At 37.7% G+C, this 25683-nt stretch overlaps 1 protein-coding gene across 2 annotated transcripts in view; it reads right to left on the bottom strand.

Annotated features, from left to right (window-relative positions):
- Nucleotides 1-25683, bottom strand: part of TMEM164 (transmembrane protein 164) — a gene marked incomplete at its 3' end in the record, with an annotated part of 42597 nt that overhangs the window by 15652 nt on the left and 1262 nt on the right. Inside the window, exons 2-3 of one of the 2 annotated variants that reach the window (XM_082488089.1) lie at nucleotides 11843-11892; nucleotides 10105-10171 (exon numbers count right to left, since the gene is read on the bottom strand). The exons of the other annotated variant lie outside the window; for it this stretch is intronic. Coding sequence (XP_082344215.1) covers nucleotides 10105-10171; nucleotides 11843-11892 — 117 coding nt within the window. The remainder of the gene's footprint in view (nucleotides 1-10104; nucleotides 10172-11842; nucleotides 11893-25683) is intronic. 2 annotated transcript variants of the gene reach the window in all.

A 25683-nucleotide genomic window follows, 5' to 3' on the forward strand; every position in this document is an offset into this window, starting at 1 on the left:
AATCAAAAGACCTGATTTATAGCAATCTGCATGCATGTGTGAAACTGCTAAGCTTCACCAAATATAAAATAACCGATATTTTGTTGGTTTTAAAGAGAAGTGCAGAAGGATGTATGTAAACAAGTTACCAATTAATAGTAAATCAGGTATTTCTCACCTGCTGACAACTTTCGGGAAATTACAATTAGTTATTTGTGTGTTTAGTGGTTGAATTCACATTACTTCTTAGAGAAGTCAAACAGACTGTGCTAAAATAGTACTGTGCTAAAAATAACTTGAACCACAAGTCTGAGTTTAATTTGAGCCCCTTAATCCAGACTCAACTAATTCTAGCTCCATATCAGTTAGAAGAGTTGATGCACTGTATTTGAAAGTTATTCCCATCTGTAAATGCCTTTGCCTATATCTAGTTGTTAAACTAAAGCAACACATTTAAAACTGAACAGTAGTAGGAAGCATTCAAATTCAAAATTCAGAATTCAACTTCTTGCTGCAGCTCACTTACAAAGCTGGAAAGACATACTTTTCCATTATTTTTCAGAAGTGAAAACTGGACAATACCACCACACAAGTATGAAATCTCACAGGAATAACACAAAGCCATTAGTTTTTATTCAAATGCAGACGCATTCTACCACTCTACAGGCTAAAGTGAATCCAGACGCAAGCCTTACCATCGTGGCTTGTCTGTCAGGAAGAAAAAGTAAAGGGAAAAAGAAAAAAGCCTTACTTTTCTATTATTGTTCCGAGACACTGAAGTCACAGCGCTGAAAGAGAAACTACAAAAATTTCTACAGCAGCAGAAGTAAAGAGAGGTTGAAACAGAGTTTGGTTTTCTTCCTAAATAGCAGTCAATAAATAGCTGGAAATTAATATAATGATCTTTAAATTCAACAACAATTCTTGTATCCTATTTTGAACGTAAAAGATGCCAAAACCAATGGCTGGATTCCGCTAGTCCTGGTATCCCCCAGCTGAACACTATCAGTGTCCTGACCACAACCCTCCAAGATGTTCAGCCAACTCTTGAGAGACTAAGCTAAAAAAGTCTTCCATGCAATCTGTTGGGTTATTTCATTCCAAGTATTCTGTATCAAAACATAAAGCCAAGCAAGATAATAGTATGCAAAAGCAAGAACTTCATGGAAGTTGAGAGGTTTCCTGAATCTGAACCCTTTCTGCCGTCCCTTGTTGAAAAACACAAGAGGGCAAAGTGAGGGAATCAAAATTATTTGGAAAGAGGCTAAAGCAGTTTTCCTAACTGGAGAAAAAGCTGCACCTCTCCCAGCTGGACAGGCACACTTCAGAAACAATAGCTCTGGCTATAAACAACACAACGTGAGGCACTCACTCCTGCCAAGGAGCGTTCTCTGTTTAGTATCTGTGATTTCATAAAGGCTTCTACACTCGCCGAGTTGTGAGGGCCAGTTACACAAACACTACGCTCAGGACACTTCTGAGAACAGAGTAACCATTGTTTGACTGCAGTAGTGTTGACAATATTTTTTTTTGTGTGTAAAACAAAACATCTTTTTTTTTTTTTTTACCATGAAGGATTGCTTGTTCTGAAGCCTAGCTAATTATGCAAATTTATTTCCTGGTATAGAGCTGCAAAAGCAGAATTTCTGTATAACCAAGCACTCAAATTGTACAGCCAGGCTACAACAAACAGAAGAGGAACTATAAAGTTGCACTGAGCAATTGACTCATCTAGCTCTAAAGGTCTTGTCTATAAATTTTTTTATCAATAAAACACTCACAGATAGATACCTTTTATATGGAAAGAGAAACTGCAAGTGAAGACAAGGTAGAAGAGACCATCCATCAATTTGGATTTAAAGAACCTCTTCGTGAAAACTAGTAAGCACTCAGCAAGTGGTAAAGTTTGAGAAATTAAAGAAAATCAAAGCAACGCTTACAGAACAAAGTAAATCAAAATACTGAGTCGGTCCCTCTAATAATATTTGACCATAGACACCCGTGAAGGCCACGTGTATTTAAACCCAGACTCAACAAGCTCCAAAGTAGACCCTTTTCATAAGCCCCAAGAGACTTGTCCTCTCCTGTCAGATGCCCCGGTGGAAACCAAGCAGCCGCTCTCAAGAGCGGTATTGCCCTAGTAACAAACCACTGATGCTCATGGTACATTTCTTCAACCACACCTGTCCCCAGACAGATTCAGAATCACTGGATATTTGTTACCAAGATAGGCTCCTCTGAACTCTATATTAATTGTCAATTTATTTGCTGGGGGTTTTTTGTACTAAACTCCTGTCTCCCTTACCAGCTGCCAGCATGGCTCTTCCTGCATTTCACCTTGTTTCCCTTACTCAGAATCTTAAAACAACTAATGGCAGAAGACAAAAGGACAAATTAGTTATTTCTTCTACTAACTGATATTCTAGGCTCCCATAACAGCATGAATGAATACAGAGGACAGGCTACTCTGCTACTCAAGACAATACAATAAGTAAGTTTTTTGCCTTTATAGACTCTTACTTGTGGCAAAGAAAACCTGCTTCATCCATTCATAGGTTTTAACACTGGTATAAAATCATACATGTTTCAAAACACACCAAAGTAATATTGACATACGCAACTCCTCTAACATACAAGATCAAAGCATGCTAACAAAGTACTCTGGAAATAAATATTCAGAGTATTTACTTTTTCAATTTTGTAATGAAATTTCTGTTAGAAAATAAATGGCATTTTGTTCCTCCAGGAAGAGTTTGGCTCAAAGCAGCCATGGGTACTTCTAGCCCCCACATCAGCCGGGTATGATGCAGACTCAAAAGTACCACATTCCCTGGACACACACTGAAGGTCCTCTGGCAAGCACCAAGAATAGCAAGCAGGCAATAGACCTCCACCCCAGGAACAGGTAAGTTATGTACAGCTCTGCTAGTCTAGCTAAAGTCCTAGCAGCTGCCTACATGGCTTGTGAGACCGTGGAAAGGACAAACTGTATCAGGAAGGATTAGAGCCCACCCTTACATCGCCGAGCATGAGGAGTCACAGCCACCAGCAGCAGTCCTCCCATCACGTACTTGCTGCCCTAACTTAAACCACCTACTGTCCTAAGGAAACAATTGGTCTTTTCATTGACTGCACTAAGCTTTAGAGAGATCTCAAGACAGCAGTAGAGTTGAGCCCAAAAGTCAGATATTCAGACGAGAGTTTTCGCCTAGAGTGTGGCACACAGAACTCATTTCAACTAGTTTAAACCCACTTAGACACAGCAGTTGGTTTTCAGTTGGCTTGGAGGGTACCGCTTTGCTCTGTCTTCTGAAAGTAGTGCTCCTCCCTCTGTTAATTATTTATACCTTGGCCTTATATTTGCAACAACAGCTCAAGCACTGTACTGAGCTCTCCCTCCACCATCCTCTACAAAGACTGCAGAGTATGGCAGGAAAAGGAATAGAAGCAATTCAGCTCTCAGGTTCTGGTCTTTTCTGTAGCACATCTAGCACAAACTCTAGTAAACATGAAACGTCATTCTGTACCAGCCACCTTCGTGGACATACTCAGAAACTCAGATTCATAACCTATGATCAGTAACTAGTTTCCTAAACAGTCAGTAATCAAAGAAATAAACCAGAAGCATTAGTTTTTCTTTTTACCTGAAAAGCAGACCACAGAACAGATTAAACAACAGAGAGGTGAAACCTATATAAAGATATACAATACAAAATCACGGGGCAAACAGCTACTAGGCCCACATAACACTGGTTACTTTGAGCACATTTAGGATTGTGATAGCAAATTATTTATTTGGCAGAGAAGAAACAGCTGCCAGGAAAGCTTAGAAGAACGGTCTAAAAATGACATGAAGACTTAAAAGTCACAAAACCCAAACACAAGCGGCATTTGGAAAACAGACTATTTCCAGTCTGCCCAGGACTCATTTCTCCAGCATACATCCAAACTGGCAAACACCCAAGAAGCTGACCCACGCTCAAGTTATCGGTACACTATTTGGGCAGTTCTACAGCTCAGGCACCAGCATATACATGTGGCATAGATTAGAAAAGACATTCCCATCTATTTTAATACTGGGAAAAAGTAGACTGAGAAAAAAGTTTAGGTTAATATCAGCATTAGTGTCGACAGCAAAGCCCCTTGAAAGAAAGGAGTAACAGGGCTGTCACCCATCTGCATGACAGTCTAAGGCACCATCCCAGATTTTATTTGCAACAATTCCTTTTCCTTATATTTTAGGAGCAGAGTGTTTCATTCGGATTTCCTGCCATACACCTACTTGTCTGTAATTGATATGAATGCATATTGATTAGTCCCAATAAACAATCTGTTTCAAGTAGGTGTCTCAACCAGTATCCACCCTCCCAGCTGTTCTACACGATCCAGTCAGCGCAGGGAATTATAATTCCCTTAAAGTATGATGAATTGATGAGTTTTATCGATTAATTTTATCTAGTTCTCATTTTCACTTAATCCTGTTAGGGTGGGGCATATACACAGAAGGAAAGAATCAGAATCCGCACCTGCTACCAAAGGCAGTGTTAGCATGCATGAGCTGTAGAACTCATGAGAGTTTATACAAGAGCATCTCCTGTGCTAACAGTCTGCAGAGCGAAGACACCGTAGAACACAGGACTAGAAATAATATCCTGCTACAAGGGCGGAAGGGACCAGAAACATAACAAAACAGGAAACACGACTGCATTTTCACTAGTGTATGAATTCCAGAAGATCCAGTTAGGGTGAGGCCCCAGGACTCCAACTCATGACATACCCAAATTCTGACAAGTCTTAAGACACTTTTTTCCTTGTTGTGCTGGTTTTGGCTGGGACAGAGTTCATTTTCTCCACAGTTGCTGGCATGGGGCTATGTTCTGGAATTGCGCTGGAAACAGTGTTGATAACAGAGGGATGTTTTCCTTATTGCTGAGCAGCGCTTACACAGAGTCAGGGCCTTTTCTGCTCCTCACACCGCCCCACCAGCGAGTAGGCTGGGGGGGCACAAGGAGTTGGGAGGGGACACAGCCGGGACAGCTGACCCCAACTGAGCACCGGGATATTCCATGCCATGAGATGTTATGCTCAGCAATACAGCTGGGGGAAGAAGAAGGAAGGGCAGGACGCTCGGAGCGATGGCATTTGTCTTCCCAAGTCACCATTACGCGTGATGGAGCCTTGCTTTCCCGGGGCTGGCTGATCACCTGCCTGTCCATGGGAAGCAGCGAGTGAATTCCTTGTTTTGCTTTGCTTCTGCACACAGATTTTGCTTTACCTATTCAACTGTCTCTATCAGCCCATGAGTTTTCTCACTTCTACCCTTCCGATTCTCTGCCCCATCCCACTGCGGGGGAGTGAGCGAGCGGCTGTGCGGTGCCGAGGTGCTGGCTGGGGTTAAACCATGACACTTGGCCTGTCACTACAGATGATGCTCACCAAGAAAATCAGGAAATGGCACTGTTCAGTGCACTGCTGATCTCAAATGAATGCATTTGTTTTGACTTTTAATCAGTGTTTTGAGTATTTGACTAACACTATATTTCATGTTTATTGTGCCTCATAAAAAGGCACCACTGTCTTCTCGTCACTCAATTTGGTTATACAAACCAGCTCACATTAATGACACAATGGACACAATCAGACATTTGTAGAGTCAAATCTAAAAAAACAGGAATTATATGAGGTAAATAATACCAATTTCAGAAACAGTATTTTTCCTGTTCCTCTAGAGATAATATTAGGATTATTCATCACCACCAACAGAAGGTAGATTCACATTACCAAATAAAAGTGTGATTGTAGACTCCATTTACACATCCATACCATTTTAATGCACACAGCATAAGTAACGGCCGAAAGATGCAGAAACCTTGGCTTTAGCACCTACCAGCAACGAAAGCACAATCTGTCAACAGCCCCCGGTGTGCAACTGTTATTTTTCCTTTTGCCAGGTAGATGAAGCCAGTTTTGATATAGCATAATGTGCTACCATAACCTATTCCATTTTGCTGTGTAGGCACAGGCATTTTGGGCAAACTATTTAGTACGGTGAATTATTACCTTAACAGTCAACAGAAATGCAGCAGGCAATGATCTACAGAGTGCACTGTAAATACTGCTCCGAGTATGATTCTGTTCCTAAAACAGATTTAGAAAGCGTACCTCTCAAGCCAAATAGTTCTAATAATAGAATATAGCAGCTTCTGGAAACATAAAAACTGCACCATCTCAGCTGTGTGAGCAGAGACAGCAAATCCAACACCTCTGGGACATGTCCTGTTTTTTACTTTATCTATATCAACATTTTCAGGACATCAGCTTGCAAAAAAACCCACTTTTAAACCAGTGGAAAGAGTTTCCTTTGAACTTTCATATTGCATTAATAAAATTTTAAACAAAACCAGTTACTCTCCAAACACTTGGGAGTCTTTGTGGCAGTTAAATGAATTTACTCACACAGGTAGCTTATCAGGACCTACGCTGTATTCCATATAATACAAATACAGAGTAAAAAGAAATCTTTCTACTCCTGTATATCCTCTTATACCTTTCTAGGCTCCCTCTTGGGAACCTAACAATCTGACTCCCTTAGCATCTTCTTCTCTATTGACTTAAGGGCCATAAAAGATTACGCTGTTTTCCATGTGAATTGTTAATGCTGGCCAAGAATGATTTGCATTATGAGAAAGGAACAAAAGTATGAGAGAAAATTAAAATAGTCTTTATTTCTGAAAGGGTAATAAGAACTCAGAAAAACATTAACTGAGTAAGAAACAAACTGTTTTGTCTTCATCCAATGACTATTCCAATGCACAAAATTTAACTCCATCAGCACATCGTAAGTAATGTAGCAAATAACTGGAATATTTAGTTGCCAAATAAATACAAGCGGGTGCATCTGTTGCTCAAGACTTAATTGTTGGCACCTTGACATCATGCCAAGGCAGGAAAATATTTCCTTGGAAAAGACAGAATTGACTGACCTTATCTTTGACGCTACATTTTTTTTGGAACACTATCCCAGATGCCCACTACAGTCCAACAAGATTTTTAATGAGTATAGCATCACTGAAAGGTTAAAACAATAGAAGGTAGAAACTTTCTACTGCAGTTTCAATGAATATTTCAACTCTCCATTTCCACTGGCAACAGACTAATATTTAAGAATAGTTTTGAAATGACTGAGGTCCTAAAAAAATTACAAGGAAATTGAAAATGTTAAATTATGCTAGAAGCTTCCAAAAATTTCTTTTTCAGGATAATTTAGCACTGAATTATATATACAAAAAGAATACTTACGATTCCTTAAGTAACATAATTGGTAGCAGAAATACATGTCCCTTACAGACTATGCCACAAAATGTTGCAAGAGGTGTTCTGGAAATTACTTTGAACAGGTTAATACTTTGAACCAAAATCCTGACACCCACTAGTTCCTAAACAAACATCCATCAGCTGGTGAAGTAATGACTATCTTTCACTCTATATCTGCTGCCTCTTGCCCCTTTCAGATTATTGATATGTACAAATAAAACTGTACATCTAGTATTTTCTCCTGCATCTCACTGCTTTCATCTCCATAACAATACAAAATTTGCTAGCTAGCAGGTACGTGCCTACTGCTGAACTTGCTAAACTAGCGGACTTCTCCAAAAAGAGCTACAGCTCACCAGTAATCATCTGCTGCCTGCAAGATAACTAACAGGCAATCCACAGGGAAGAGAGAGGTTTAGGAGAATATCAGCTGAGGACAATAAAAACTACCTACAACAAGACAACATCCAGATGACTATCAAATAACTGCTAGGGATAAAACACATTTTACATGATGAAAGGTAACAGCAAGGCATTTCAGTGCTTATGGCAACACATCGATTTGGTACAGTGTCTCAGTGCTGGGAGGGAACAGCCTCCTGCTTTTCTGTTCCCACTGACCCTGAGAACCCTCTCTGCCCCAGACAACATCGCCCTCCTCACTTCTGAATTAATCGTTGGGTTAGGTCACCAAATTTTCATACTCTTTGTACCACACACTACATATTACAACCGTTTTCAGACACAACTATACAATTTTTTTTATGAAACGTGTACACACTGAAATATTATCTTAAAACATCATAAAACTGAAATTAAAAAGCTGAGGCACAGAAACACAACAATTCTTGACTGAATCAAAAGTTTTTAATTTAGATACTACAAACCAGAGTAAACAGCACAGACAAAATCATTGCAATTTTTTTTAAGAGATATTAAGAGTTTTAAGAGAGATTTACTGCTTGCAGGACAATGTCAGTGTAAACAACTACAATGACAGTTGCAGAGCAGAACGCGTGCCTATCACGAGAGAATCTGGGTCAAAGCGGCAGTGCTATAAAACATCACCCACATTATCTTGTGCCAGAAGAAACACTGGAGAGAGAACAGCCTAGCAAGCATCTGTTAGGCCAAAAATATCCTAAGTTTTATTTATTCAAAAAAATACTTGCTCTAGGACATTATCCTTTGGCTCCTCTATCCCTAATTTAGGGGAAAATTTTATAAGTAGTCTGTATTTTTCCTGTTTAATCACCACTGCCCTAATATGAATGAGATCTATGACAACGGCAGAGAAAATACAAGCTAATGATTTATTAAGGATTTAAACATTTAATCCTTAAAATGTTACACAGAAAAATCGTTTTGTTATGCTAACATTTATAGTTACTTAAAAACTACATAGCTTGAAATAAAAAAATAGAGTTCTCCTTATCAGGAAAAAACACTTGTTTTATTAATTTGATGCCCCTTCAGCACTCTCAAGTTTTATTAAAACATAATTGCACATAAGCTGTTATAGTATGGAAAAGAATATATGTAGTTACCAGATTAAGGGCAATGTAAATCTTGAAAGAACTCTAGGGTTATTGTACTACTAAATCCACTGAAATCTGAAAAGTATGATCCAATCTCCTGTTCATGTGTGTGTCACGCTTTATAGAAGATTATTTTTAACAGTAAAAGCCTACAGATGTATTAGTCTCTTTCTAGTAACTAAACTGTGTCTCAGTGCAAAATTTTATAGTCTTAAAGAGGGGAAAAAAAGAAACCATTTACAATCCAACAATAAAATTGTCGGGTTTCAGGTCTCCTAGCTACTAGTGTGGCCAATCAACATATCCTATCACCCATAAAGTTCAACACAGATGCAGATTTTTATACTTAATCTTATTAAGACAGTGAAGATTTGCAAAGGGACGGCTACTAACAAGATTTGTAATGGAATCTGAAGTCCACGACAATTTTGTTAATAGTATCATTAATTCACATGCTATATTGATATAGATACAAGTACTTTTTCCAGACACTGTAAACATGGAAGCAGATAAATTCAAGTGAGCTCCATCTTGAAACAGACATTTAAATAACTGCAACAACAGATTTTTGCAAATAAGTCAAATGACAAAAAACGAAAAAGCATGTAGCCATGTATACACGTACATACACACCCTACATGTGCATGCATAACAGCTCTTAACAATAATCCTTAGAAATACTTCACATGGCTCAAACTCTGGATAACTTTTCTTACCGTTAACGCTTGACAGGTTTAAGAATCTTACTGGGGACATCAACAGGCTAATTTTTCATCCAGGAGATAGGAGTTTTATAGCAGATTTGAAAACTTGGATGGAAAAAAGAAACTCGCTGTGCCTAATCTTGGGGAGAGGGGGTGACAGCCACCAACAACATTTTGCATTTTCCATGCCTGAGGAATCTTACACTTATATATAGTCTGAAAAGCCTGAAACTGAATTTTGACCACAGGCCACACCATTAAACTATGAAAGCCTCTTTCAAAGCCATTAAGCTTCCCCTCTATTTAAAGGCTACGATGAAACTGACAAAGTAGTTTTTTCTACCCTTAGAATACAGCAGTGTTAACTTTCCACATTGATTTACAAACACAAAAAAATCCAAGATTAGTATTTTGGCTCCATTGTAGCAACCTGTACCAGGAATCTACAGCCTAGTAAAATGAACTTTAAAAGGCCAAACAAAGCAAAGGCCTAACATCTTTCCAAAGAAAATAATTTAGAAATAAAAGATTTCTAAATAAAAGGAGGAGGAAAAGTACAATATACTCACCAGGCGTGTATTAACAACAGGAAACAGCAATGCCAAGAGGGCCCCATTCAGCATATGCATCTGCAACCTTAGAAAAGACATGTGATGTTATTTTCAGAGATGGAAGTAAAATGCGATGTTTTCACATATTTTATGTAGTATCACTTCAAAAAAAGGTAGCAAGACATTTTAGAAAATTCTTTTGGCTTGAATCTGAATAAAGCCCCTGTTAAATGCAATAACCAGGACAAAACCCTCTTTTTAAATACACACTTAAATAATTTCCTAAAGTAGGACTTCTTTCTATAATGAGCTTTGGATTCCTAGAAAGCCTGGACTGCCCGTTTGTGTTAATCCTGTTCATGATGCAAGCTGCTAAAGAGCTGGAATTTTGCCGTTCATTTGTCTTTCGGAGCTTAAAATAGCCTATTTGATAAAGGCTTTTACTCCTGTCTAACTCTATAAACATACAAAGTAAAGCTTCAGGAATTTGGAAGTCTGTTAAATAAAATAATTACATTTGTCAAAATGCAACAGCAAGTCTTAAGCAAAGAATAAGGCAGGAAAGTAGCATTTTAATACTGTATTTTGTATAGCTTTCAGCCATCTTTTTCTGAACCACTGTTGCATCACAAGAACAAAAAACAGTATCAGTACTGTTTCAGTCTACTTTATATCAAAGTAAAGACTAAACAGACTACAACCACTAACTGTCATAAACTGTTAGGAATTTAAAAGTAGCTTAAGGCAGCAAAAGGGCAAAATTTTAAAACCGTTTTTCAAAAGTAATTTAAACGCTGTCAGGGTGTTAGAAAACAAAAAGTCTCATTCTGCAAAACAACAAATATTGTGGCCTCCACTCTACAACCAGTCTTTTGCAAATGCAAAGTAAATCCAGGATTTCCTGGACACCAGGCATGCTTTTCACGCTCTCTGAGATGGAGATGTTAACACAGTATCTCTGTATTCAGCCCGCTCCCTGCCCAGATAAGGAACAGCCGGAAAAAGTTGCGGACAGACAGTAGCAGTTCCAAAACAGTTCACGTAGCATGCCCCCAGCATCATTTTACCAGTCACTGCCGAAACGAAGACAAGAAAGAGCGAAGTTAACTGTCACGGTGGCAATTACAGCCACTTCTGATTACCACTCTGCGTGGAAGCCCCATCACCCTCCCCACGATGAGACCAGTTACCCCCCTCAGCTGCTTATTGGACTCTACTGCAGTAGTCCGTTAGGGCTCCCTGCACGTTAGAAACTCTCGTAGTTCCTACAGTTAGTAACAATATGCAGTATTTTAGAAAAGACTGCATAGGTTGAAAAATACCCAAGTCAGTAAGAAGTTGCCTTCGCTATTTAACTTATATCCACAATTTTAAAACTAAACCCATACTGTATGCACTGCCTCCAATGAATCCCAGCCACTAATTTTTAGAGGGGATAATAAAAAGGTAAAAGGGACATGACATCAATTACACAAGCCCATACATTAATCCATAGAAAGACGCCTGCATTCTCATCTGTTACTGAGCTAATCCATGTTGCCAAGTGAGGCCAAAACCACCAGTACAAAAGAACCAAGGGTATGTGGCTCAAGACCCATGATTTAAGCCCTGACCCTTTTCAGGGTGTCAGTTTTCAATCCAACCAATACGCCTTTCCAACTGGATATATATCTTAATATTTTATGACTTCAGCTGTGATTAATTTCTAAAATACATTATGCAAGTAGACAGAAACATAGTAAGGAAGAGGCATTACCTGAAGAGAATCATTGCAGTCCGACACGGAGGGCAGGCAAGAAGAAAAATCTGAAATGTTAGAAACAAATTTAAATTTTTAATTACATGATCTCTTTTAGACTCAATTTTCTATATCCTTCTTTCCCAGTTCTGTATCTCACAAATCATTTCTAACCAGAACCATTTTACAGCACAGCTAGAAAAGAGTAAAAATCTTGAACAAATTAAAAGGTATCTTATTACCTATATATAAATGGGTTTAAGCAGTATGAGCAGCACCTAGGGTTTGGCTTCTGCCAGTGCCTAAGAAACAAGTCAACTTCTAGCCTGTTTGATATTGTCACTATAAAAGGTCGACAGAACTCTAATAAAGGCATAGCAAGAAAAAGGCAGTGATCAAATTTAACTAAACACACCCCAAGACATTTTCTTAGTGAATACTGTTAAAAATCCAATCAGAGTTTCTCTGAAATCTTGTATTTAAAAAGCCAGTAATTTCAACTCATGAGGGCAGGTTAAAGAGAAAGAGAACGTAACAGATACATGATGACAATTCAATAATGGATCCAATAACGGATGCTTCTTTGTGCTAAGAAAAAAAAAGTAACAAAGAAAAAAAAGAAAAATCTTATGAGGTCTATATATCACCTTGCACATAAGGCCCATATGGCTTCTGGGAAAAGTATCTAATGCTTCACTATGCTTCACTATTCCATCGTTGCATATTTTTGCAATAAACTTTGTTTACTAACTAAACTAAAGTTCCTTGAATTGTGGACTATATTTTCATTACTTTGGAGACCATAAATATCTTCTACAGGTCTCTTAAAACAACTGTTTTTTCCCCTGTGTTACTTGCATCCATCAGTCAAGCTTTTTAAACACTCCATGTTGTATGTTAGCAAAAGGAGATACGATATTTAGAGTCTCACTAGTTCATCCAGAATATTAGAATCATAGAATCATAGAATTGTCTAGGTTGGAAGAGACCCTTGGGATCATCGAGTCCAACCATCTACCCTACTCTATAAGGTTCTCCCCTACACCATATCCCCCAACACCACATTTAAACGTCTCTTAAACACATCCAGGGATGGTGACTCAACCACCTCCCTGGGCAGTCTATTCAGATTATTTTATGATTTCCCTAAATTCAGAAATCTGACAGAAGTTACATGTTACTTTTGAAGCACAGTTCATATCTTCATGGAAGAAACTCTGCTCTTCCAATATAGATTTTTTTCCCCCTTTTTATTTCCTACATCTTAAAAAAAAAAAAAACAAAACAAACAAACAAAAAAAAAACAGATTGACCTTTTTCTCTATATGCACAAAATAATCAGACCAGAAATATGTCTGAATCACACCAGTCAATTCTTTTTCTGACACACTGCAGAATGCTCCAACTACCACATGGTAGAGTAAAAACTACAATACAAGCCTGTATACTGTCTGAATCTCACCATTGAGGATAAAAAATAGCTAGTATTAAAAAAGGATGGCATTGTTACAGAGACTGAGATGGACATAGCAATCTAAAATACTTCACTACCATGGAGACAGGCAAAGAAGAGAACAAGATTCACAGCTGCTTATTTTTACATCAACTCTACTGCAAGAAACAGAGTTTCAGGAACTGATGAGGGAAAAATAAATATTTATTCTTTCTAAGCATGCAAGTCTCTCCCTTATGAGGGTTCTTTCAGAAAATAAGCCTGACTTCCATTTTTTATGACAGCTGAGAAATCGTAACTAGAATGTTTATGTTAAAACTTCAGGATAATGAAGAGATCTTCAAATGTTTTACCTTTAGCAGTTTAATATCAAGCACTTTCTCTCTAAATATGTGTATACTTTCCGTGATAAATAAACCTCAACTTCTTAAAAAGGATATTTTACAAGACCCCCTTGTATCTGATTTTCAAGGAACTGTATCACTGAGTAGATTCAAACACTATAAAAAGTATCAACATTCAGCTCAGAGCAATTAGCACTCAAAATAACTAGTTCACAGCAGACAAACTCACTACCACAAGTGTTCACATACTTATCCCATAATCATATTACATTTCACCGTCACACTGGAAATAAAATCCTTTCCCTCGCCAGAGGAAACAGCTATGTTTTATAAACCAAACGATGTCATATTAAATTAGCGGCATGCCTGTGAAGAGTTCCCAGCCTCTGTTTTCCTGCTGGAACTCCCAAGGTTTTACGCGCTCAGGCTAGCACAGATGTTACCCCCTGCGCCAGCACATTGCAGAGTTCCAGTGTAAACAGGGCAGCACAGATTTTAAAAGCACGCTGAAGCAGGCTTCTCCTTGTTCAAGGCAGAATAACTGAACTTTCTGTTTAGAAAAAAACTCTAAGAAACAACTTCAATGACCCTCCTTATTCTGTCAGATCTGTTACCTGTTACATTTGCACATTACAAACAGAAAGGACAAAAGAATTAATTGGAAATCCAAAATGTAGAAAAGTAACTATTTTAGGGGGGAAAAGTCAGCTATAAAATATACATTGTCTGATAGGCTGAATTCTGGGCCCAGTTCTGACCATTTCCTTCCCCTTCAACCTCTCTCTCTCTAAATAAAAGGAAATTTAGAAAAGGGTTGAAGAGGTCAACAAGGATGACCAAAAAAGTATAGAACATCTTCCATACATGGATTGATTTAAGCCATTAAGGCTCATCAGTCTGTAAAAGACTAACGAGACTAACGAGAGTGAGAGACGGAGAGAGTACAAAATAATGAGTGGCCTTGAGGAAATGTATAGATAACAAGTCCTAGGTGGGGACAATACTGGGAGTCAGGGTGTCTGAGTCATCTTTATCAGCACAGGGCCAGAAGATTCTACAACAGCACAGGGCCAGAAGATTCTACAATTGCCCTCAGGCGATAAACTGCAAAGACACTCTAACACGGGTCAATCTGCAAACTAAAATTCACTTCAACCTTGAGGACCCAGATGAAAACATATGTCAGAAATTCTGTCAATCTACTTTGTAATTGCTCTGCAAGACCATAAATATCATTGTCCATCCCCATGGGAAATATTTCCAGCATGAGGAATTGCATGGCCAGCACTCCCCTGCATGAGCCCAGATACAAAGGTCACACCACAACACGTGATGGATCAGCAGGGCTGTTATAATTTGGAGACTGTAATGTACAGGACTGCACTGCTTAACTATTCCTTCACTGAGCCAAGATCTTTAAGAGATTGAACGTCGGGGTTGCTCTGACCTAACCCAGGACTGGGCTGCAAATCACTCTCTTCCACATTCCCTCCTTCTCACCATGCACTAAGAAGAGGAGAAAGCTCTAAATGATATCTACAGGTCTGGGACAGACTGGAAGGCACAAGGAAAAGGATGGTATTTTTTGACCTGTAGTAATTAAAAAATTTCTAAAAGACATGTGCGTGACCCTGTCATTCAGTATTTGATGGAGTTCCTGAGAAACACCTTTTGAGTTCAGTAAACTTTAGGGATCATTATTTCCTTAAATCTGACTGTATTACTCATTTGTGTCAGTGCAGCTGGTAGAAGACCCTGTATGTAAAAGGACTATTCAGAAGACAATAAGAAGGTAACATTTCATTAATTTATTCAGAAAACTTCTTTGATAGATAGCAATAGGTAGATATCACAAAGTATTACATTGGTCCTCCACAAATCCCTGTTAATTTTGCTCCCTTTTAAATCACTAAAAGAAAGCAAGAGAAATGTTACTGTTAAAAAGGAAGTGGGTAGCTGGGAAAAAACAGATGATTTTTCCTAAAATCATTTTTGGAAGTCAGAATTTACAAAAAAAATGTACTCCTTGACATTGCAATAGTGTCTCTAGGTAAAAGTCAAACTCATCTGCTTGGAAAAAAGGTTAAATATCAACCAAAATAAGATGGTATTTTGCAGGGGGGTGTTATTGATTATATCTATTTCCTAGTGCCAAAATATGACAGGAATAGGTACCTAAATTTCAGAAGGGTGGGAAAAAATCCAATACTGAAACAAAGACCCCAAAATCCACAAAAGACTGCAGTATCATGAAAGCAAAAGGAACTATGCTAACTTTAATCTGACCTCCCGTTAATACAATCCAATTTCCTAATCTCTATGTGCTTTGTTAACCCCTGATAGTATTTTCACTTCTTGCACTTCAGGCATTACATGTGCTGCAATTATCACATTAATTTGGAGATATTAGAGGTTCCCATTATTTAGTTTTTTAAGTTCATAGGGGAACAATTTTATTCAAACAACCTCTTACAGTTTGCACACATAGATTTCAGTAAACGGCAAGTGCATCAGTACAAAGAGGTGGAAAAAAGTAAAGGACACAAACCATCAAACGTAAATGGAAAACAGGAAACCAGATAACTGTATTGCTAGATCGAAAACAGTAAGAAAGCAAAAGGGTTTTTTTTGTTGTACAATTGTGGGTTTTTTTTAATCCAGCAGTGCCTTTACAGTACATTTGTTATGGATTACTTTTTTTTTTTTGGGGGGGGGGGGGGGGGGAAGGGGTAAGAGGTCACAAGATGAGCAGATTTTACTAAATCTGCCTTATTACAACCTCAACATACCCAGATATTGAGAAACTCAAACTTCACCATACAGTCCCAAATATATTAGTGAGCTACTACCTATACTAGCTAAAATCTACTATACCAGGTCTGCAAGCATTTTACCCAGTCTGTAATTATGAGCCATGACTTGCCTAAAATAGAGATCCTAAAAACAGTTGATTAAATACCTAAAATGAGAGACTGTGGTAGATACTACAGAAAACTCTCACATACTGGCAAGAATGTATATTTGTGTTAAGTGACAGCTTCCAAAAGCTTTGAGACCATTGACATAAAATAATTTGCCAGTTGCAAATTTTCTTGTCTGTCTAGTATTTCTTAGTTTCTTTGACATATACACATGCCACATTCCACCACTAGTTTTAGCAATCATAATTTCAAAAATCAAGACTAGTAAAAAAATCTCAAGAGCTATACTAAAAAGATATGCACAATCTATTGCTTAAAGAGGATGCAACTGAAGGGTATAACAGCAATACTGCCTCTGAACTGAAGTAAATTACCTCTTCAAATATCTAAGCCTGGATACCACTGTATTCATTGTATCACCTCACTCCCTGAGCACTCTAAATAGGGAGAGCTCACTGATTTTTTAATTTTTTTTTTTTTTAAATAGAATCATAGAATGGTGTAGGTTGGAAGGGACCTTAAAGATCAACTACTTCCAACCCCCTGGGCGGGGAGGCAGGGCCGTCTCCCACCAGACCAGGCTGCTCAAAGCTCCATCCAACCTGGCCATGAACACCTCCAGGGATGGGGCAGCCACAGCTTCTCTGGGCAACCTGGGCCTCAGCACCCTGACAGTGAAGAATTTCTTCCTAATATCTAATCTAAATCTCCCCTCTTTCAGTTTAAAACCATTCTTCCTCATCCTATCGCTCCACTCCCTGATAAAGAGTCCCTCCCCAGCTTTCATATAGGCCCCTTTAGGTACTTGAAAGGGCTATGACGTCTCCCCAGAGCCTTCTCTGCTCCAGGATGAACAACCCCAACTCTCTCAGCCTGTCTTCACAGGAGAGGTGCTCCAGCCCTCTGATCATCTTTATGGCCCTCCTCTGGACTCCTTTAGGTTCTATGACTTGGCTGGATCTCCAGGTTTTTTTGATTCTAAAACATTCCAAACCTCTACAAAATATTGCACCTAAGAGCTCCCTTCAGAAGTATTTCAATGACGTTATTTTTCAGTTAGCACACTGAAGCAGAGAGTGCAGTCAGAACTTGTCATGAAAGTCTTAGCCCTGCTGAGACAGAAAAACACATAACACAAAGATCATCTTGTTTGATCAGAAGCAAACTAAAAAGACAAAAGAAGACAATTCAAAAGGTAGAGGGGGAAGAAGAGAACAAGTCCCACAACTCTAACCATTCCAGATTAAACATCACACGAACTAGCACTTAAAATATCAATGGGAATGCTTACAGATGTCTGAGTAGAGTTGTTTCTGGCAGAATATGCTACAAGATGTTTCTGGCTGAGCTTGCTACATTAAAACCACTGCATCTCACATATGCAGTGCAGATTTCATTTACCTTTCAAACCAGCAGCTCATCTGTCCCTGAGCCGCCTGTTTGATTTAGTATCACATTGAAGCAGACTGGAAACGTATCCTTCTTTTCAAACATTCCAGTCATGATCACTTAACCAGGTCATAAATTGATTGTTTTAGTATACAATTTCAAAATGAAAACTTCAAGCGGTTAGATTTTAATTTCTACTTGCAATACTCAGACCAACGTGAAAAATTCATGGAAACTGGATTCACCCAAAACTGGAATGAATTTTAAAACAGGAAAAGGAAAGAAAAAAAAAAAAAAAAAGAGAGAGAAACAGGCTTTGGTCAATGTGCATGCAAATAAAAATTTTCACCTGTTCTTAGGTGTATCAAAGTACCCCCCAGAGCAGAAGAGATTAAAAGGTATGTTTAAAAGGCTAACATACAGTGGTAAGGCAAGGAACATTCAAGCAGACAGATAATTTAAAAGTTGTAGATGACTTTGTTAATGATCTCTAAAATTAATTTTTTAAGTAAGTTCAAAACAACCACCCTATCATTTATCAGAAAGTAATAGTTTAACAATACCATCATACAGCTTTGATTCAGCATCTAGGTATGTTAGATGTCAACTGTTTTTGTTAAAGTTATCAATCCAGACATATCACTTAAAAGCCATCTGTTTGCCTTCTAACAGATAACTTTAAACAAAAAATAACCACACACCATGACTGTGGTTTGATAAGTTCAGACTGCCAAATCTGGAAAGAGAACAGAGATCAAAAGATGTTACATTCTCATTGCTATATAGCAGCAATTTGAATATATTGAATATTTTAGCATAAAAATCACATCTGCCTTACTGCAGCTGTCAGACAGGTCCAGGGATTAATTAATGTGTCCTGTGGAATTGTTAGTCTAGCATTAAGAATAGTCATGATTCAAAGCAACGCTGCTGCAGAGCACTAAATAATACTACAGTAAAAGTTTCTGTGTTACATAAACCAGACTCAGGGAACAGAAGCAGCTGCCTGTCCCTTCTTCCAACCTCCCCATTTCCCAGTTCTACCCGGGCAGGAGAGAAGTATAGCAAGTTGCACAATTTCCATCCTCTACAATCTAATGTCTCGTAAATTCCACATGTTCATTGGGCCATTCTAGATTAGCCTCCCCTTCCACAAGCTTAGTTTGTTTACTCAACAAACCTGTACTCACTTTCTGCCCTTTTGCAGTCTTAGGTGAAAGATCTCTAGACTTCTCGTATTTTAAGATTAATTATTAACATAAGACTCAGGTCTTTCTATGTGTGCAGTAGCATTACTTATCACATCTGAGGAATTAGCATTTCAGAGAAAAAGTGTCACTGAGGTTTCTTCTTCCTTTTTCTCTAATCGCTATCTACACCAGCCCTTCGCTAGTAGTGGGTTACTTCCTTCCCCATTCCCAGCTTAGTGCTTTAGCAAAACCTGACAATCAAAAATTTATCTGGGGGTAAAAGAACAACAAAGGCTGAATTAAAAAAAAAATAAAAAATCAAAAGCACAATTTCTAAAGAAAAATTAATTTGCAGTGAATTTAGATTAGCTCACATTTACATCTGCCAGTGACGGTGTGGAAGCTTGCATGTGTTCACAGTAAGATTCTCATGTGCATAGTCTTACACATTCACTTTTGTTACTTTTTCCCCAAGCATGACATTTCGCATCAGTTTCCTACAGAAGCGGAACCATCATAGAAAAGTCCTGCTCTACTCAGCCTCACCAATACCTTTTTCTTGTCACAGTTCACAATTCCTCAATTTGTAGGATTTTACAACAGAAATTTGTAATATTTAAAAACAGCAGGATAATGAATATCTAATAGCTTTATTATTACAGATAATTTTTGCCAAACAGAAACAGTAACACAATCCATAAAAAGCTAAGGCTTATCTAACATCATATTCCTGATAATTTAAGTTGGCATTTCACTAACTACCGACATATTAAAATACAAACAATTAAATTCACTTGACACTAATTACTTGACAATCTGAATAAGTGTAAATGTTTACCACATCTATCTAAAGCCCTGAGGAAGCGTCAGGAGAAACATGAGTCCCATTACATTCTAGTTCGCAGGTTTCAAATTCATCCCACAGAACTTGTTCTCGGTGAACTTCAACGCAGTTCAAATTGCTACAGTGAATGTGGCTGATGTACAACCACTGCAGTAAAACTCATCATCTGTGACCAGCAGTGTAAACATTTACAGCAGTGCGGGGAGACAACAAAGAAGGGCTTTTTAGAATGGAAATCACTAGATGAAAGTCATCCCAATCCCTGGAATTTATAAGGTGTCCAATATGGTTACTGCTGCTATTTGTTTTAGTCCACCACTCCACTAAAGTTCCTAAAGGCATCAGGCAGCTATTCCTGAAACATCAGTTTAAGCTGCTACACAGAATGCTGTGTGAAACCACTAAATAGATTAAAAAATCCATCCTAAAAATGCATTGCAGCCAACAGTGATACATTACAACACCAGATAGTACACTGAAACAATTATTAGCAGCTCCATTCTCAAAAAAAAGGGAAAAAAAGGAAAAAAAAAAACAACACAGGAGAGGAAAAAAGAAATTAAACAAAGGCCTGTATCTCCGTAACATGCTCCTCAAACTACATATGTTACACTTTGATTGATATTTGTTTTAAAACTATGATGACCTCATCAAAACAAACCAATATCCGATTACCTAATTATTCACCTGATGGCCTTTAGATAATAACCCTCAGTGTAAATATTAGGGGTAAGAGAAAGTTAACCTCTCTCATCTAGAATTTCCAAACATGCAATCCCTACTCCTTTTTAGAGAGCAAGATTACTTTCTTGTCAATTCTCCACTTCTCTCCTAAGAATACACAGAATAAAAGAGAGGATTACCAAAGTATGTATTCTATCCTCAAGCACAGCAGGTATTTCCAAATTCTAGCAATTTCAAAACAAAGGCTTAACCTAGAGCTTTAAACTCCAATTCCTCAACTAGAATGTTCATTGGTAGCACGACACATTACCGTGATCCCTATCACCGTGACTAAAGAACGCACACCTTCAGCTCAAGATAAAGCGTGTACTGGCCAAATCTTGTCTAAATTAAAGAGGCTGAACTGTAATCTCTTTAAACAAAGAAAACTGTAATTCACAGCCTTAAGACACATTTGCTATTCTTTTTACACTAAATTAAAAATTACTATTATTTCTGAGTAAGAATCCTTGCCTTGCCTCATACTAATATTTCTCAATTTCTTTACTATATGCTGGGAATTACTAAAAATAAGCACAATGGTGAAACAAACTATATACAGTGCTAAAATTATCACAGAAAAGCTTTTTCTCAGCTCAATAAATAACTATGGCATTAATTACGGTATCAGTTAAAGCCTCTAAATTTCGGCTGACAGTGTTTTTTAAACACAACAAAATCATTGCTTAAAAATAAATTGCAACAATTAAGAAAAAATTGACGGTTATTGGAACCAAGGGCAGATTAAACTATACAACCAAGCCATGGTTTTTCTGAAAGCCAAATTAATAGTTCTGGAACATCCCAGACCCAGTATAAAGGAGCTGATGATCTATCTCGTGACCTGTCACTTCATATCTCTGCCCCTTGAGCTGCTACCATCCTTCTAGCAGTAAAATGCACTCTTTTGCAAGAGATGAGGCTTACCACCATGAAATACTGGTGCTTTCAGTGCTTTAACTGTTCTTCATCTGCCCTTTTTCACCACACACTGTGATGAATTTCCTCTCTAGCAATCAGCCTTAAGAGCTAATCTGCAGTTGTAAAAAAAAAAAAAAAAACAAACTTTTTTTATGCAAATCTAAAAATCAAGCTGCGCACTTCATAACTCGATATGTTTGTGAGCTGTGATTACACACATCTTCCACTTATGTTTAAGCAATTAATTTTACGTCTACCAGACAGCATTTCAGAGCATTGAAAGGACTGTTGACCTCGCTACAGCAATCTTATGCTCCTCCTAAATGTACTGATTTGGGAATAAATCATACTCTACTCCAAATATATAGCCTTGTTTTTCTCCAAATGTTTTTACAATCCTTAACATATCAAATTCTACTAAATTTCAGTTTTATCATATCTCCTGAAACTGAGTCCCGTCTTTAAGTGCTTTAAAAATTACAAGTTCTGCAGGCAGCAGGACCAGGTTTTGGAATGCAGGAGGTATATACAAAAATTATGTAGATAAGGGAAACATGCACACATACAAAAACGAAGATTTAGACACTTCCATTTACAGACTTACATTTTGAAAAATGCATACATATTCATAGGAAATTTTGCCTTCGCTTTCCCTTCAATTTGCCATCTTGCTCAACAATCTTAATGTATTAAGCAGTGAACAAAACTATTGAAAAACATCGTCAATTTAGAATACTGCTACCTCTCAAAAACTGAATAACTCTTTAAACTTTTACTTCCAGGCTGTTGCCTATTATTCAGTGTAATTTCTATAAAAATTTACTGAATTTCTGTAATCAAAGGTTCTTCATGCTCACTCCCAAATAAGAGGATATGAATAACCCTTTCATTTTAATTCAAGGTTTTGAAGAAACAGAATATAGACAACCATACACAATTTAACTGGATTCTTCCAAATATTACGAAGCATTTAGGAGCAGTGCATGCAAATTAAATCCAGACTCACACTTGAAAAATCACATTTGACCACATAATCAGATTTTTTCCAAGGTTTTTATTTAAAAAAAAAAAAACAAAAACAAAACCCACCAGAAACAAAAGGAGAAGGGGAGAGTGAGGGAGATAATTAATTAGTTATATGTTGGGATGTATTCCCAAATGGTGCAGAATTCAGTCAAGCTATGTTTATTATGTAAGTTCTGAAAATAGCCCATTGTTTCCAAAAACACAGCAGCCTCTTTTGCAGAGGACAGAAAGGATCCAGGTCTCTAAAGAAGCTAAAACTGGAAATAATGAACACAGGATTTACTATTTACTGAACTGCAGATGCACTTAGCCCTGTTTTCAGTTATGCAAACATCAAATTGAGATCACTGGCCAAAACTGGATTCCCCTATATTTATTTCCCTTACCTTTTTTCCACCTATCACTTCCCCTTTAGTTTACTTCTCTTTGGCAAAAAAGATCACTGTTTGAAATAATCACCCAGCAATACAGGTGTTTCCTACAAAAACATTTTCTTTATTTCAGACAAATGTCAGTCCTTAACTGTCTTAAGTACAATAATTCAGTGTAGAATTGGAAGAGAATTATGACAACTTACCAGCTGAGGGTTTACCACTGAGAAATGATTCTGCAGGAAGAATACTTGCAAATCTCTTCTCAAAACAAAACAAAAAAATACTCAAAAGGATTAACGTCGTGAAAATACAACACTTGGTCCCCTAAACATATGCTGAATTTTTTCCTGCTATGCAAAGGAGAATAGGTTTGCAACACCCTAGTGGAAGTAATGTTTCCCTTTTAGGATACCCTTTTATGCCAGGTTTACAGCACTATCATTGGTTCAATCATATCCTCAGTCCTAAAAAAAAAAGTGTTGTTTTTTTTTTTTCTATAGAGGTATTCAAGTAATTTTCAGTAAGACCACGCTTTATATAAAGAAAGAGCTTAGTATGAATTCCTTCATAGACTCCCCTCCTTGCTGCACCACACACTAACTAAATATTGCACTGTACAAAAACACCCCCCCATCCCCAGCGAAGAGCTGTCAAAGAAACCACAGAAGTTTCCATTTCACCTTTGGCTTTATATATAGAGAGAGAGATTTAGAAAAATTGAAGTATTTTTCTCTCAATGATGCTGCACTTGATACATCACCGATGAAGAAACAATATTGCCCTTCCTCCAAAAGCCATGCAAGAAGCCAAACCCAAGACTAGGGCTGGAAATGAGTAGTACTGTTTCTAGGTAATTCAACTAGGTGGCAGCATGGCAACAAATTCTCTGAATCGGATTAACCATGAGGACTGTCTAGGCAGTTAAATATGTTCATTTGATTGACGCTTCATCCTTGTGATGACACGTCTAAATCAGCTCTTCCTACTTATAAAAAAGATTTGATTTGAACACAGGTTGTCATGATAGGCAGAAATTAGACACCTGATCAAAAAAGATTAATTTGATTTAGAACTCAGTATCCACTATATCACACAGTTTTGTCTGCCCAAATGCACCACAGGTGTAATTCCCGTTTTATTTTGTGATTTCATTTCGGTCTTAGGTCTTTTAAAAGCAGGACTTTTGCTTTTATGCAGAGAAAATCTGAAGGATAATTTCCAGTTCCAAATATTTTTGGCTCAGAGCCCAGAGCCTTTGTTGCTCTGAGGTGAAACAGTCTCAGCTGAAGAAAAGGAAAATGGAAATTGAGTGAAAGAAGAGATCTTTACCAACAGCTACTGTTGGCTTCCCTTTGAAGTCATCTTGATTGCTGTAGCATGTGTCACCTCTTCAACATCTACTTTGCTCATCCTAATGTTTAGGTGCAGCAGCAGGACTACGAACAAACTACGTAAGAGCAGAAGCGAAGGTTAAATGGTATTTTCATATATTTCATCTTGCCAACCTGTTGACCTCAGCAAATTCAGGCCAGAAGAATGCTTGCAAGATTCCAACTTCTATGTATTACTTTTCTGCTGATGGAGGTCATCCGCTGTCTTTGTATCTCACCTGTTTTCCCAGCTGAAAGCTGTTGGGTTTGCAGCTGTTTTCATTCTCTACATTAAGCCCAGGCCTATTTCTATCACATCTGTTTGAGGACGAAGAGGCATGACTTCTGAATTTTACTGACATACCCATCTTCTCAATTTCACAAATGCTGGAACATAATTTCTGAGTAATTAGCATAGTATTATTAAAAAAAAAAAATCTTCACAATTGGTCTGAAAGAGATTTAAGAACTGCCCATGCCTGACTACAGAGGTTAAATCTCTGTCTTCCTGGGGAGAGCATTAATGAGTGAGGTAAACAATACCAGCTCCCCCATTTATGTATAACTTTAGCTTTTGCTGAATACTTATAACGTCACATTATAATACCATATCAAGACAATTAAACTTTCAAATCCTAATGGTAACATACCCTCACCTTCTTCGCAGAGAATTAATAGGGAAAATTTTCCAGTAAACATTGAGTATTGCCAAGAAATTGAATGTATTTTATTTCAATTATTTCAACAGCTCTTGCATACCTTCTACTTCCCTTCATTACCAATACTGACTAATTGATCCCACAGCAATTGTTGCCACTTCATAGGAAGCAAGTGTCTCATGGTGTAAAATACTGAGCTAACATCGCATCACTGCTTAGGAATTTACATAACCTACTAATTAAGTTCTGGAACTGTAAGTTAATTGCTGTAAAGTTCTTGAACACTGCCATAAGAGCTTATGTATCTTGAAATAATACCCATCTCCCTCAAACCTCTGGTACAACCAGAAAAGATGTTTCCATTCCTGTTAGGAAATGCTCTCCAGGAGTGAAACCAACAACTGCGTTGATCTGATACAGCCCAGATCACTTCGCATTCTGCAAAGGGAGACTAAGAAGGGCATTGGTCTGATTTTCATCTGTTACAGATATTAAGACAGAAGTTGTTACCATGGCAGCTTTTATGAAAGCCTTCTTGACATTCTTCTATTAATTCTTGAGCTTGAATTTTCTAAGTTGTCCAGTGTAAAGGGTACAATATTAGCAAAATTAAACAAAATAATAATTTTTGACATCTTCCACACT

Source organism: Vanellus vanellus (genome assembly GCF_965231255.1).
Source record: "Vanellus vanellus genome assembly, chromosome: 10".
NCBI classification, from domain to species: domain Eukaryota; kingdom Metazoa; phylum Chordata; class Aves; order Charadriiformes; family Charadriidae; genus Vanellus; species Vanellus vanellus.